Here is a 16,362-nt window from a genome sequence, read left to right as displayed (position 1 = left end):
ACTTAGTACGGAGGTAGCTTTCGTTCCGGAAATTGACATAGTTCCCACGGAATATATAAAAATCTAAAGCCACGCGAACGAAGTCGCGGGCATCAATACACTTAATATTATAAAGGCGAAATTTTGTATGTGTGTGTGTGTGTGTGTGTGTGTGTGTGTGTGTGTGTGTGTATGTATGTTTGTTACTCCTTCACGCAAAAACTACTGGACGGATTTGGCTGAAATTTGGAATGGAGATAGATAATATCCTGGATTAGCACATAGGCTACTTTTTATCCCGGAAAATCAAAGAGTTCCCACGGGAATTTTAAAAAACCTACATCCACGCGAACGAAGTCGCGGGTATCAGCTAGTTTAGTTATATTTTTAGGGTTCCGTACCTCAAAAGGAAAAACGGAACCCTTATAGGATCACTTTGTTGTCTGTCTGTCCGTCCGTTCGTCTGTTAAGAAAACCTATAGGGTACTTCCCGTTGACCTAGAATCATGTAGGTCGGTAGGTCTTATAGCATAAGTACAGGAATAAATCTAAAAACCTCGAATTTGTGGTTACATCATTAAAAAAAAATTAAAATGTGTTTTAATTTTCAAAGTAAGATAACTATACCAAGTGGGGTATCATATGTAAGGGCTTTACCTGTACATTCTAAAACAGATTTTTATTTATTTTTATGTATAATAGTATTTGATTTATCGTGCAAAATGATGTTGGAAAAAATATTCGAGTACGGAACCTTCAGTGCGCGAGTCTGACTCACACTTGGCCGGTTTTTATCGAGCGAAGCCGCAGGCGGTCACTAGTGTAGGTGTAATATATAGGAGAAGGGATCAGGTGTGATGTCATTGCCAAGTTTAGTTCATAACTGAGATTAATGTAAACCTACGCTATTGCTCTGGATCATTCAATTCGATTTATTTACTACCTAGTTACCTTACAGTAACATTAAATTACAATGCCATATCACAAAAACCGGCCAAGTGCGAGTCAGACTCGCGCACCGAGGGTTCTGTACTCGGGTAATTTTTAATCTAACTATTATATCATCACACTTCACACTAATATTATAAAGGCGAAAGTTTGTCTGTATGTGTGTGTGTGTGTGTGTGTGTGTGTGTGTGTGTGTGTGTATGTTTGTTACTCCTTCACGCAAAAACTACTGAACGGATTCAGCTGTTTAGAATGGAGATAGATTATACCCTGTATTAGCACATAGGCTACTTTTTATCCCGAAAATCAAAGAGTTCCCACGGGATTTTTAAAACACCTACATCCACGCGAACGAAGTCGCGGGCATCAGCTAGTTATATCATAAAAATCAATAAAAATCTGTTTTAGACTGTACAGGTAAAGCCCTTTCATTAACCGACTTCCAAAAAAGGAGGAGGTTCTCAATTCATCGGAATCTTTTTTTTTTTTTTTTTTTTATTTATTTTTTATGTATGTTCCCCGATTACTCAAAGACCCCTGGACCGATTTGGAATTTTTTTTTTGTTTGAAAGGGTATACTGTGAAGGTGGTGCCATATAAATTTGGTGAAGATCTGATGAATATCTTCGGAGATGGAGAACAGAACTCTTCAATAGATAGGAGCAAATTGCTCGCGATCAGTGTAATAGCTTAGTAAACAGTAGGGTTTTAACTGGGCACAGCATATTATAGTACAGTGGGGCCACTAAAAAATGTGAAATAAAAAATTTTCAAAAGAAAAATAAAACCGACTTCAAAAACCACAAACACTAAAAAGTAAAAAATAACTTTTGTTTAGCTACACGTGTAATGCACCTAGGTATGAAGTCGGGCGAGCTTCACTCTTGGATTTCTAATTTTGTTTTAATATGCTCGCTCGACTTCATACCTAGGTGCATTACACGTGTAGCTAAACAAAAGTTATTTTTTACTTTTTAGTGTTTGTGGTTTTTGAAGTCGGTTTTATTTTTCTTTTGAAAATTTTTTATATGATACCCCACTCGGTATAGTTATCTTATAGTTTCAATATTGATTCATAGGTATTTCTTGATAAAATGACAACTCTAAACACCCGTGCAAAGCCGGGGCGGGTCGCTAGTTATTTGTAAGAACGGCACTAGACTAACTGACTGCCTTTTTTTTTTTTTTGTTGACGCTGGGGAATGCATTTACGCATCCCCCCCGGAGGGAGGGTATGTGGGACTCGCCGGCCGAGAGGCGACCGGAATACCCACTAAACCCCAGCGGCGCTACTGCGCGTCGCCTGGCGACTGGGTCACGGGAACGGCCGAAGCAAACAACCGCAACCCAGCCAGCGACGTCTGCCGAGGCAGACCCTCCACTGGGGACCTGCTCGGTCCCCACCAGCTCCGGGACGCACCAACGAAGTGCGTCCCCCGACCCTGGGACGCGCACGTCGCCCGTGTCCCGTCCTACGCTTCGTCCACTGTGCCCTCTGCTAGTCAGAGGGACACGCGGAGAAACCTCCCCCCCTGCCAGGTCATTAGCCATAGCCAACAATATCTCCGAAGAGAAATTATTAGCCATGTTACCGGGGCGCACCGGCCCGAACACTGCTCTTCCCCTCGGACGCATCCAAATGGGACCAGCAGCATCCAGGCACACTGGGAGGTTACCTGGCTGGCGCCCCAGACTAACTGGCTGCCAGGCAGTGCCATCTCACGCAATAATCTCACAGATTTCCATAACATCTTCCGAGAACACTATGTTCCTACGTTCTTAGAATACCCACTTAAACACAGGTGCATTTTAATTGTATAATGAGCTGATTAAATTATCTACTTCATACAATACTAGTTTATCCGCCCGGCTTCCATCAATCAATAGTTTTTAACCCCCGACCCAAAAAGAGGTGTGTTATAAGTTTGACGTGTGTATCTATCTGTGGCATCGTAGCTCCTAAACTAATGAACCGGTTTTAATTTAGTTTTTTTTGTTTGAAAGGTGGCTTGATCGAGAGTGTTCTTAGCTATAATCCAAGAAAATCGGTTCAGCCGTTTGAAAGTTATCAGCTTTTTTCTAGTTACTGTAACATTCACTTGTTGGGGGTGTTATAAGTTTTGAATTTACACTTGTGAAAGTATTGTTGTTTAGTGGCAATATAAATAAGTACAAATTCGGTTCATCAGCTCTGTCCATTTACGTCTAAAATATTATGTATTTAAATGCCTTTCGTTTACAAGAGTCTGTAAATCCATTCCAAAGATCCGCGATCGAGGTCTGGGTCTAGAATCTAGATACGTCTATTTCTTTCACACCCGTTACAACTAATACCACTCTCTCTGTCGCAAACATAGTCCCGTTATAGTACCACGACTTGGTCTAGGTAGGTGTTCTTTTTAAAGATTTTTTTTTTTCTTAAAAAAGAATATTAGCCATGTTAAACGACTAATATTCCCCTTTCCTCTCCAACTAAGCGTCAGGCTTGTGCTAGGAGTAGGTACGACAATAGTGCAACGGGCGGGGTTTGAACCGTCGACCTTTCGGTTTTCAGTCCACTCCTTTACCGGTTGAGCTATTGAGGCTATTTATTTTTTTATTTATATATTTTTTTATTTTATTTAAAGATTTAGGTGTAAATAATGCTGAATTCTGATATGTGCTGATACGCCACTCGCGAAAAAGGATGTGATTTTGTCCACGAGGATATAGCTTTTTAAAAATCCCATGGGAACTCTTTGATTCCGGGGATAAAAAGTAGCTTTAAATGTCGATTTCCGGGATGGAAGCTACCTCTGTACTACAGAGGGAGCCTGTATCAAACAGACAGACAAACTATAACATAATACTAAAATGCTCGCGATTTCATTCTTATGGGTATAGGTTTTTAAAAATCCCGTGGAAATTCTTTGATTTTCCCGTGTAGTCCCGTTGGCCCCATTAGCCGTCTCCCCATTAATAGCAAAAATTAATGGCATTAATTGCAAAATCGTCGATGTTTTTTTTTATTTACTATAGACAGGCGCTTGACCATAATCACACCTGATGGAAAGTGATGATATGGTCTAAGATGGGACGCGTTTACCTAGAAGATGCCTATTCACTCTTGTTTTAAAGATACCCGGATTGTAATTGGTAGGAAACACAGATTACACAGGATGATAAAAGCATCGTATCTTCTATATCTTTTAAAGGAATCTTTGATTTTCATAAAGATAAATTTCAAGAAAAGATAAAAAGGCCAATCCATGTGCCCTCTTGAGGTTGAATGATATCTTCGTACCTATAGAGTCATAGGGTCTACTTTCCTTTACTTATTAGATTGCCTCTAACGCCTCTATCCTAGCTTAGCTGATGCCTGCGACTTCGAAATATCGTCAAAATCGGTTAAGCGGATGGACCGTGAATAGGTAACAAACAGACAGACACACTTTCGCCTTTCATTTTGTAATGTTATAGTATAACTAGCTGACGCCCGCGACTTCGTCCGCGTGGATTTAGGTTTTTCGAAATCCCGTGGGAACTCTTTGGTTTTCCGGGATAAAAAGTAGCCTATGTGCTAATCCAGGATAATATTATCTATCTCCATTCCGAATTTCAGCCTAATCCGTCCAGTGGTTTTTGCGTGAAGGAGTAACAAACATACACACACACACACACACACACATACAAACTTTCGCCTTTATAATATGAGTGTGAAGTGTGATAGTGTGATACCTAGTAGGTGATGGAAGTAAGGATTTATTACTTCTTCAAATAGTTACGTAGGATGTAGTTACGATTTTATTTTACGGTCCACTTTAGGTATCATTAGGCTGTAAGTATCATTAGAAAACAAAGGAAAGTCGCGGGCGAAAGTTACATTATGGTTGACCAATTATAGACTCCGATAGTAATTCTAGCCACGTCTCGAAGAAAGTATGACTGGGCATAAAGGATGTGTTATGGTTGGGTCTAGAAATTATACTTAGATTTTTTTTACTCAGATACAAGTTAGCCCTTGACTGCAATCTCACCTGGTGATAAGTGGTGACCTCCCTGGCGCGGTGGTCTTATTAGTGGGAGGTCTCGGGTTAGATTCCCGGTAGGGGTTTGGAATTTAATAATTTCTAAATCTCTATTGGGAGTCTGGTTGGAGGCTTCGGTGGTGGCTAGTTACCACCCTACCGGCAAAGCCGTGCCGCCAAGCGATTTGACGTTCCGGTACGATGCCGCGTAGAAACCAAAGGGGTATGGATTTAATGAAAACTGGCATACCCCTTGGCCCTTCCAGGTTAACCCGCTACCATCTTAGAGTGCATCATCACTTACCACCAGGTGAGATTGCAATCAAGCTAACTCTATACCGAATTTCGTCAGAATCGGATAAACTGTTGGGCCGTGAAAAGGTAGCAGATAGACAGACAGACAGATAGACAGACAGACAGACATACTTTCGCATTTATAATATTAGTATGGATTTTATGTTTGGGAAAATCCAAAACAACAATCATGAATGTATTGCGATTCAATAATATTTTGATCTTCCTTCAATGTTATCATATTTTCATCGAAATGTTTTTGTTTTGAATGTCGCAAAAATACCAGAAGATACCTAATTTGTTTTTGTATAAACTTTATGTAAATAAAATCTTTCCAATAAGATTTTCACCTCATTTTTGACCCCCGACCCAAAAAAAGGGGTGATATAAGTTTGGCGTCTGTATCTGTGCATCTGTGTATCTGTGTATCTGTCTGTGGCATCGTAGCTCCTAAACTAATGAATCGATTTTAATTTAGTTTTTTTGTTTGAAAGGTGGCTTGATCGAGAGTGTTCTTAGCTATAATCCAAGAAAATCGGTTCAGCCGTTTGAAAGTTATCAGCTCCTTTCTAGTTACTGTAACCTTCACTTGTCGGGGGTGTTATAAATTAATTTACACCTGTTAATCATTGTGTAGTTGTATTGTGAAACAATTTCGATGCCAACATTTTCGACGCGAACCGGTGTCGGGACAACGTGCTGATCTTTGTTTTGTTTGTTGGAGCCGGAAAGTCCTTGAGTGGAGACCGCGTTTAAGCAAACGTAGTGTGGGACGCCCTCCAGCATGATGGACCGACGATATAAAGCGGCTGGCGGGAAGTGGCTGGATGAGGAAGGCTGAGGACCCCGGGTGTGGTGGCGCTCTTTAGGGAAGGCCTATGTCCAACAGTGGACGTCCACAGGCTGATGATGATGATGAATCATTGTGTGGGTATAAACGTTTACTTAGTTATCAAACACAACGCTTTTACAATGTTTTGGCGCCAAAGGTCCAAAGTTCACGACCTTGGCGATTTGCGTATAATTTTACTAATGAGTGATGCAAACTTTTTAGTTTTTAGCAAACGACCGGTCACTCGTAAACTAGTTTTGTTGCGTAAAATATCATCATGGAGTATCATCAAAGCCATTAAAACAACATTTTAGTTAATAACATTTTTAATTAGTAGGTACTAAGCTTTTAGGTAGCTTGAAGGAATTTATATGAGCGGTAGGTATACCAATGTAATAAGGAAAGGACAGATAAACTTATTAACCCCCGACCCAAAAAGAGGGGTGTTATAAGTTTGACGTGTGTATCTGTGTATCTGTCTGTGGCATCGTAGCTCCTAAACTAATTAACCGATTTTAATTTAGTTTTTTTTTTGTTTGAGAAGTGGCTTGATCGAGAGTGTTCTAAGCTATAATCCAAGAAAATCGGTTTAGCCGTTTGAAAGTTATCAGCTCTTTTCTAGTTACTGTAACCTTCACTTGTCTGGGGTGTTATAAATTTTTAATTTACACTTGTTATTTTGATTTTAAACTATCAAACCTCGTGACTTTAGATGCCATAGTGTTTTTAGAGTTCCTCGGTGTGCGAGTCTGACTCGCCACTCTACCCGGTTTTTTGTAGAATAGCACTAAAATTTAATTTATTAATTTTAAACTTATTTTCCGTCCTTTTTTAGCAATATTAAAAAGAAAAAGAAGCAGATACTCTTTCAATTTAGAGAAAGACATGACTGGAATTGACGTGTCCTATGTCACCTGGACCTTTGTGAATCAATTGACATCTCATTCATCAAAATTGGTCCAGTAGTTTAGGCACTACGGTGGAACACACCGATTTTGGATACAAACATACATACATACATAGACTGCTAAAATGATAACCCTTCCTTTTGGCTTTGCTGCTGTCGGGTAACAAAAATATGTACCAGCTACCTACTGAGAGGAGACCCGTAGGTCGGCGATGGGTTGATCATGGTGATGAAGGCTCCATTTCGTTCAAATTCAAATTCAAAATATTATTATTTAATTAAACTTTTACAAGTCAAATCAAATCAAATTAAATTTCTTTATTGCGAATTTGGGTAAACAGTGGAGATGTTTAAAAAGAAAAAGGTACAGCCAAATTCTGCTTATAAGCATGCAATATGTTACATTAAACTAAGATACATTTTGGTCACACAAAAAACATTTAAATAATAATAGCAAAATGTCCAAAATTAAAATACAGTTATAACTTTTCTGAGAGGTAATCATTAATTGAGTAATAAGTATGTCTTTTCTAATAATAGTTTTTTCAATTTTCTCTTAAATAAAGGAAGTTCACGGGTCTCAATTATATAGCAAGTGCTTTTGAATCGTCAAAATAATCTACCACTGGTTCGGAATGCCGTTCCTACCGAGAAGAATCAGCAAGAAACTCGGCGGTTGCTCTTTTCAAGTATTCAATTTACAACAATCACACTTCACATCACACTTCACATTAATATTATAAAGGCGAAAGTTTGTATGTGTGTGTGTGTGAGTGTGTATATGTTTGTTACTCCTTCACGCAAAAACTACTGGACGGATTTGACTGAAATTCGGAATGGAGATAGATAATATCCTGGATTAGCACATAGGTTACTTTTATCCCGGAAAACCAAAGAGTTCCCACGGGATTTCGAAAAACCTAAATCCACGCGGATGAAGTCGCGGGCGTCAGCTAGTATGCCAATAATAATATTTGTTGTCAACACAATCCATAGGTATCTTCATTGACTTCCGCTCGCAACCGCCAGCTTCCGGCATCAAAGGAAAACCCTCATCCAAATCCCAAAACAAAATGGGGGCGGAGATAATAGATTACCCAGTAAAATGGTTGTATGACGCATTTTTCTGTTATTTACACAAAAACATACATCTGGTAAATACATAGATAGTGTAATTGTCCGTCTGTGACGTATTAGGGAAATGACTGGATGGTACTACGCAACACAGTTTTTGTTTTTAACCCCCGACCCAAAAAGAGGGGTGTTATAAATTTGACGTGTGTATCTGTGTATCTGTCTGTGGCATCGTAACGCCTAAACGAATGAATCGATTTTAATTTAGTTTTTTTTGTTTGAGAGGTGGCTTGATCGAGAGTGTTCTTAGCTATAATCCAAGAAAAATGGTTCAGCCGTTTGAAAGTTATCAGCTCTTTTCTAGTTACTGTAACCTTCTATTGTCGGGGGTGTTATACATTTTTAAGTGAAGACTGGCCTATACAAGTGAAAACTTAAAACTACGAATATGTGGCAAATAATGTTTTTGGATTATTGAATCAATTGTAATATCAAAAATTAAAACTTCATGACATAAACGCTGAAATATTATAGTAAAATAGTTTTTCTGTCGCTTGGTATATTTTAATGTAGTTGTACATTATATTTGTGAGCTCAAAATTTTCTCCTCTTTCATTTGATATTCCACTCGATACAATAGCAAAACAAAATTTTTGGAGACCTCCACTTTGTTTGATGTAACATCCGTTAGGTTAATTTTTTTCTTATAAAATATAACGTATGTCATCTGGACCTTTATGACGAATCAATTGACAGCTCATTCATCAAAATTGGCCCAGTAGGTAGTTTAGGCGCTACGGTGGAACACAGAATCTGGATGCATACATACATACATAGACTGCTAAAATCATAACCATTCCTTTTGGCTTTGCCGCAGTCGGGCAATAAATTAAAACGATTAGTATTAATTATTCTGCGGTGCCCGTAACACAGGTTTTCCTAGAACGGGTGCCAAAGCACTCCATCTGGCACTACTTGGTAATTTTTATGGAAGCAAAGTAGGTAGATAGGATACCTACCTGGTTCGCGCGCAAGAAGTCAAGTCTCAAGACTGGTGATAAGCATGCATTTTTAGGAAGTAGTTACAATCAAAGTATGTTTAGATGTGTCATATTTGTTTTGTTAATGTTTGTAACCCAAATAAATAGTAAATAAACATATTAATATAATATATTAATCTAGTTTTTGCCTTTTTACTTTTTACATCTATCGCCACCCCTCCAAGCATTATTACAAGTGTAAATTAAAAATTTATAACACCCCCGACAAGTGAGCTTGACAGCTTGACATTTGACAATTGACATAATATTATGAACCTAACGGTTATCTAACCTTCTTTTCTACAAGAAAACTAGAAAAGAGCTGATAACTCTTAAACGGCTGAACCAATTTTTTTGGATTATAGCTAAGAACACTCTCGATCAAGCCACCTGTCAAACAAAAAAAAATTAAATTAAAATCGGTTCATTCGTTTAGGCGCTACGATGCCACAGACAGATACACAGATACACAGATACACAGATAACACAGATACACAGACACACAGATACACAGATACACACGTCAAACTTATAACACCCCGCTTTTTGGGTCGGGGGTTAAAAACTAGTATTTAGCATGTCATAACCCGACTTTGAAATTTTTACCCATCTAAAATCACCCAACGCACATTTCACTTTTTTTTTTAATCTAATTGATAAAAAAATTTGATATCTAACTTGGTGAAAGAAGAGGGTCAAAACTTAACTACTTACTTAACTTATGTACTTATTCTAGTTTTTACTATCTTCCACTTTATATTTTGCCAAAATAACTTTTTGGCAAAATCCGTACTTAATATGAATGCGAAATTGTGTCCGCCTAATATAAATCGTTCGCGTGGATTTAGGTTTTCTTGAAATGCCGTGAGAACTTTTGATTTTCCGGGATAAAAAGTTGGCTATGTAAATTTCTGGATTAAACGGATGGGCTTTTAAGAATCCCGTCGGACTCTGAACTTCTGGGATAAAAAGTAGCCTATGTCTAATGTGAGATGTCCTTCCCGGGACTCTAACTCTGTACCCATTAAAATCAGTTCAAAGATTGGGCCGTGAAAATCTAGCAGACAGACAGACACACTTTCGCATTTCAAATATTAAGTATGGACTATGGAGTATGTGTTTAATATTTATTGATTTAAATTGATCAACCAGTAAACATAGGCGTGTCTAGTATGTAGTACATATGCGTATGCGCACACATACTATTTAATACGCAATATATCCGTTATACATTCGATGGTTCCGGATTTCTTTATTTTACGTAATTCCACCGCTTAATACTAAATGGAACTTATAATGCAATGTACATTTATTTTGCTAGTGGAGTTTTGAGTTTTAAACGTAACCCAACTCCGCGCCATTTTTATTGTAAAAAAAAACATCCTTGAAACCACAGATTAATAAAATGCATCGCAATTTTTTTTAATCTGTGGTTAGGTGATCTTAACACCACCTGATGTTAAGTGATTACCGTTGCCCATAAACATACGCAGCACCAGAGGAACCGTCAATGCGTTGCCCGCTTTTCAGGAATTTGTCGTAGAATATCTTATCCATACAAATATTATAATTTAGCGAATGTCTGTCTGCCTGTCTGTTACGGATTACCGAATCTTTTCAAGGCCCATCCACTAAACCGATTTTGACGGGTAAGAACAGACATAGCTTGCAACAGGACATAGGCTACTTTTAAAGTCTATCCTTTTCTCATAACATTGCTAAGAAAAATAAACGAATACTCTAAAATTTAGTTACTATCAGAAGTAGAAATGTGTCTTTCTATCAGTGGATTCACTGATATGCGTCTTCTAAGGTTGAAATGACTTAGCTTAGACTTAAGTTTCAGTTAAAACGAGACAGATTTATGCGAGCGGTATAACGCTGTCTCGTTTTAACAGTGTCGTAAGTCTAAGCAAAGTCCAGGTGCGTCCTATAGATTTCAGCCTAAGTTAGGGCGGAAATGTAAATGGTTGCATAAAACCGCCCATCATTATCAAAGACGGTACGGTGCGGTACGGACAGACCGTCGCATGTTATCTCATTGAGCTACCCATGTAACTTGGTCTGCGCGTTTCGTTGCCAGGAAAACAAAACAGATCGTAGACTCAAAAAAATCGACCAAGTACGAATCGGTCTCACCGCTCGCACAGGATTCCGTAACATCGTACGAGACTTTGATACCTGATCCTGATCAACCCATTTCCGCCTCACTACTGAGTACGGGTCTCTTCTCAGAATGAGAAGGGTTTAGGCCATAGTCCGCCACGCTGGCCCAATGCGGATTGGCAGACTTCACACACCTTTGAGAATATGGAGAACTCTCAGGCATCCTCAAGATGTTTTCCTTCACCGTTAAAGCAAGTGATATTTAATTGCTTAAACCGCACATAACTGAAAAGTTACCTAGTGGTGCGTGTCCAGGATCGAACCCCCGACCTGAGATTAGGAGGCGGACGTTCTAACCACTAGGCTATCACGAGCTTTTACTACAGCAACAGTGTATTACAACTATCTATCTACAATGTATCTACAATGTATTACAGTTGATAAAATACAGCCCGCTGACGGGCAAACGGACGGACTGATAGCATTCAGCAGAGGCTTAGTAATATGGTCCCGTAAGCACTCTTGGGGTACGGATTACGGAACCCTAAAAAATGTTTGTCTTACAGTGTTCTATAAGCTAGTCATTTCATTGCGACTAAGTACTAACTCTCCAAGGCATGGTCTAAGGGCAACCTGTTTCGCCTCGCGCCGCTAATCACAAACCTGCGCAATAACACCCATTATTATGACGCGCGTTATACCCATCTTTTTTCCTAATTATCATCCTCGTCTGACATATCGCACAGTCCGTGCTATACGTCTGTTATCTGAGAGCGAGCGTTCATCATTAAATTTACATCAATAAAATAATCGGTCAAGTCAGCAGCAGTCAGTTTAGTTCTTCAGTGACCGCTGAACGGACGCGTTGTCACTGTATAACAAGAAAAAAAAAACATTTTTCGTCGAATTAATTCTAATATTTCGTGAATAGTTTTAGAAATTAAAAAAAAAGTGGTCGTGTCCAGTGGTTCAAAAGTTGGGAAACCTTTGCGTGTTTAAATTAAAAAAAAAAAAACAATAAACAATCATGGCGGAAGGTGACATGCCTTTGGTCACAAGTTACGGTGGCAGCGAAATTGAATATGGCGCGAACGGGACCAAAGTGTCAAAAAATTCAAGGTCAGTGCCAAGGGTCTAATTTCAATTAATCTAAGCGATATTTTGTTTTCGCCATTTTTGCCTTTTTTTAACCCCCGACCCAAAAAGAGGGGGGTTATAAGTTTGACGTGTGTATCTATGTACCTGTGTATCTGTCTGTGGCATCGTAGCTCCTAAACTAAACTAATGAACCGATTTGAATTTAGTTTTTTTTTTTGTTTGAAAGGTGGCTTGATCGAGAGTGTTTTTAGCTATAATCCAAGAAAATCCGTTCAGCCGTTTGAAAGTTATCAGCTCTTTTCTAGTTACTGTAACCTTCACTTGTCGGGGGTGTTATAAGTTTTAATTTACACTTGTTAAAATAATAGCGAGCAAACGAGCAGGCTGGTCACCTGATGTTAAGTGATTACCATCGCCCATGAACATTTGCAGCAACGGAGGTGCGTTGGCGGGTGGTGGTCGGCCTTTCAGGAATTAGTTGGTCCGCTCCTTGAATAACCCCATGTAAATATGGTTAATTCTGTCGTACCCAGTGTACTAAACTAAATTCAAAGGTCTCTGAATCTCGTGTTATCCTTTTTCGCAAGGAGCATTATGAAAGGGATAGCAATACACTAAAGACCTGTAAAAGTTAAAGATCTGCTTACTTAAAATCGTGTTTTTGTTGTGACATACTTTATTAAAAAAAAATGCTGATTCATTTTAAATATAAATGGTTTTTGAGGTCGGTTTTTGTTTTATTCTCGATATATAGAAGTTTAATGAGTTCATTATGTTAATGTTGTTGAATATTAGCAGCTGGTTTTGTATTGAACACAAGTTGTTTGGTATTTTTATGAATTTTGAAATAACAAACTAGTTGCTTCATTTGATTTAGCTTTTTAATGAAACGTAGCGCCATTTTTAACCCCCGACCCAAAAAGAGGGGTGTTATAAGTTTGATCAGTGTATCTGTGTATCTGTCTGTGGCATCGTAGCTCCTAAACTAATTAACTGATTTTAATTTAGTTTTTTTTGTTTGAAAGGTGGCTTGATCGAGAGTGTTCTTAGCTATAATCCAAGAAAATCGGTTCAGCCGTTTGAAAGTTATCAGCTCTTTTCTAGTTACTGTAACCTTCACTTGTCGGGGGTGTTATAAATTAATTTACACTTGTTTAGTGTCATTCGTACGTATTAAACAAGTAATTCTTAACACTTATGAAATACTAACTGCAGCAACTAAATAAAATATTGTGGTTGCACTATAATTTAATTAATACATACCTATATAAGTATTGCATTATTACTTTTTATTTAAGTTACACACATAATAGGTTAGGTAGGAAAAGAAACAATGATTGCGTAGACAATTTTTTTTTAATGTCTACCTAGGTACTTAGCAGTGGCGAAATGTCCATGTAACCCGATTCCAATCGGCTTCCCTTTAAGAATTCGCATAATATAACGTAAGCACTCACTACGTACTTAGTGACAAATGTAGGGCAAAAGTTCGATTATTATCATGCAGGCTACCAGAGTGAATGATGCTACCGTACCAAATTTGACGCCTAAAAAATAAGTGTCAGGGAAAATCTATCATCAATAGAAAATAGCTTCGATAACCCGTAACCATCCCGGCTTACTACTTAGCATTCCATCTCTTTCATTTCCCTATGAAGCGAACTAAGTCTGTCTCACTCTACGGGTCGCCAATATGGAACCACCAATTAAAGTGGCCCCGGAACGAATACGAATTCGTCTCTCTGACAGGTCAGATAAATATGGTTCATAAGCCGATGCTCACCGGCTTATCGTACCTCTAAATTAAAATTTTTATTTATACTATTATTTTAATATTTTGTTTTTAAGGGTGATTTAATACATTCGTTTACCTACGTGAAACATACATGCGTGCTTGTATTTAAAGTTTAGTGATTCTTTGATTTTGATATTATAATAAATTGGGGTTAGTGATTTTTAATAACTACCTAATAAGTGTAAGTTAACGGTGATTTAGTTTCAGTTTGTTTAGTGTAGGTATGTGTTAAACTAAAGACTAAAATGATTATAGTTTTCAATTCCGTGTGGGTTATGGGTCGTATTTAATAAAGCAAGCAAGCATGGATGCATCTCACAGCTACATTAAAAGAATTTTTTCAAAGCCACAGAGGTTTTCAAAATGTCAGTGCTTTTTATATTATTAATGGTTAAATTGGGTCTTTAAGCACCATAGAAACATCAGTGATGACGGTGCTGATATTCTGTTAGGTCAGAACTTTTTTGCTCCGGCTTCCCTTTTTCAGATCTGCACCCTTCGCCACTGGTACTTAGGTAATCGTTTACTACGTATTAAGCAAAATGACTTTTTTTTCTAACAAAGTAATAAACCAAGAAATTAAGAAAATAAAAATAAGAAATATAAAAAACTAAGAAATTAAAAAATGCTAAAATAAATTCTATCAAAGTTATTCAAGGGGTTTTGAAGTAGTCGTGTAGGTATGTTTTGAAGTCGTTAAGTACATCATTTTGTAGTCATCGAATTCAAACATTCTACATATATTTCACTAGCAACCCGCCCCGGCTTCGCACGGGTGGACATTTATTGTTTCCATTTTCCGGGATAAAATAATATAGCCTATACGGATTCGGAAGAATCCCTCTAAAGTCTAAGTAATGGTAAAAGAAATTTTGAAATCGGTCCAGTAGTTTTTGAGCCTATTCAATACAAACATACAAAAATACAAAAGTTTCCTCTTTATAATATTAGTATAGATGTAAGGCAATTTCTGATACTTAGATATGCTGTCAAAAAACCGTACAAAAATAACAATTCACAATTTATTTTTTTCGTGATGTAAGCATAGTTTCATGCCCATGATTCCAGATCAACTGGAAGTAGGTACCTACCCTAAAGCTTTCTTGACAGACACGACAAACAGACAGATGGGCAACAAAGTGATCCTATCCTTCCTTCCTTTACTTTTGAGGTACGAAACCCTAGAAACTGACATTCCTTTTTTTAAACAGGCCAGGCACAATACATTTTACTATCAGAGATTTTTTTAAATAACAAAGCTAAACATAGGTAAATTAGAAACCAGATATCAAATAAAACTGCATGATTGTTAACTTGGGTTCTCTCCGTCACTTACTCCATACAATCGTAGTCCCAATTTCATTTGAATATTAAGCAACCAAAGTCCATGAAATTTTGCAGACATATTCTAGAAACTAATATGCCATACGAATATACCGTAAACTAATATACCGTGCCTGTGGTGTTTTAGATTTTTCTAAAAATATGTAGTTTTAAAATTACAGGGGCTCAAAGATTTGTATGTGAATTTTTAATACCGCGTAACTTAGAAACCGAATATTTTAATGGAAATCTGGAAAACCACAGGCATAGATATTAGTTTCCGGAACGTTTCAACAAAATTCCATTGAGTATGATTGGTTAGTATTCCAATGAGAGACGAACTAGGTACGTTTGTATGGAGCGAGTGACGGAGAAACCCCTCTTAAATGCCTTTGTGAAGACGCACGAAGGTTGTAATTTGAATGAATTAATAAATACACGCGGTTAATTGCCAGCAAGATGATACGTAATATACGTAAAGTACATAATTTGAATATATGAGCGATCATTATGTACGAGTTATTGAAGAATCGTTCCCGATTGTAACAACCGACATTATAATTTTCGTTCACTAACTAATACCCGCGACTTCGTTTGCGTTGATATAGATTTGATTTTCCGGGATAAAAGGTAGCCTATGTGTTAATCCATGGTATAATCTATCTTCATTCTAAATTTCATCCAAATCCGTCTAGTAGTTTTTGCGTGAAAGAGTAACAAACATACATACACACAAACTTTCGTCTTTATATTATTAGTGTGACTACATAGGAACGCGACCCAAAAAGAGGGGTGTCATAAGTTTGACGTTTGCATCCGTGTATCTGTCTGTGGCATCGTAGCTCCTAAACTAATGAACCGATTTTAATTTAGTTTATTTAGTTCGAAAGGTGGCTTGATCGAAAGTGTGTCCTTAGCTATAATCCAAGAAAATCGATTCAGCCATTTGAAAGTTATCA

General features: G+C 37.8%; 1 protein-coding gene across 4 annotated transcripts in view; it reads left to right on the top strand.

Annotated features, from left to right (window-relative positions):
* LOC123878985 (PTB domain-containing adapter protein ced-6) overlaps positions 1–16,362 on the top strand; it is a 77,024-nt gene that overhangs the window by 4,867 nt on the left and 55,795 nt on the right. Inside the window, exon 1 of one of the 4 annotated variants that reach the window (XM_045926434.1) lies at positions 11,974–12,306. The exons of the other annotated variants lie outside the window; for them this stretch is intronic. Coding sequence (XP_045782390.1) covers positions 12,215–12,306 — 92 coding nt within the window. The 5' untranslated portion in view covers positions 11,974–12,214. Of the gene's footprint in view, positions 1–11,973; positions 12,307–16,362 lie in introns of those variants that run through there. 4 annotated transcript variants of the gene reach the window in all.

Source organism: Maniola jurtina, chromosome 27 (assembly GCF_905333055.1).
Source record: "Maniola jurtina chromosome 27, ilManJurt1.1, whole genome shotgun sequence".
Classification (NCBI taxonomy): Eukaryota; Metazoa; Arthropoda; class Insecta; order Lepidoptera; family Nymphalidae; genus Maniola; species Maniola jurtina.
The sequence above is the reverse complement of the archived record's forward strand: the minus strand, read 5'-3'. Positions and strand labels throughout refer to the sequence as shown.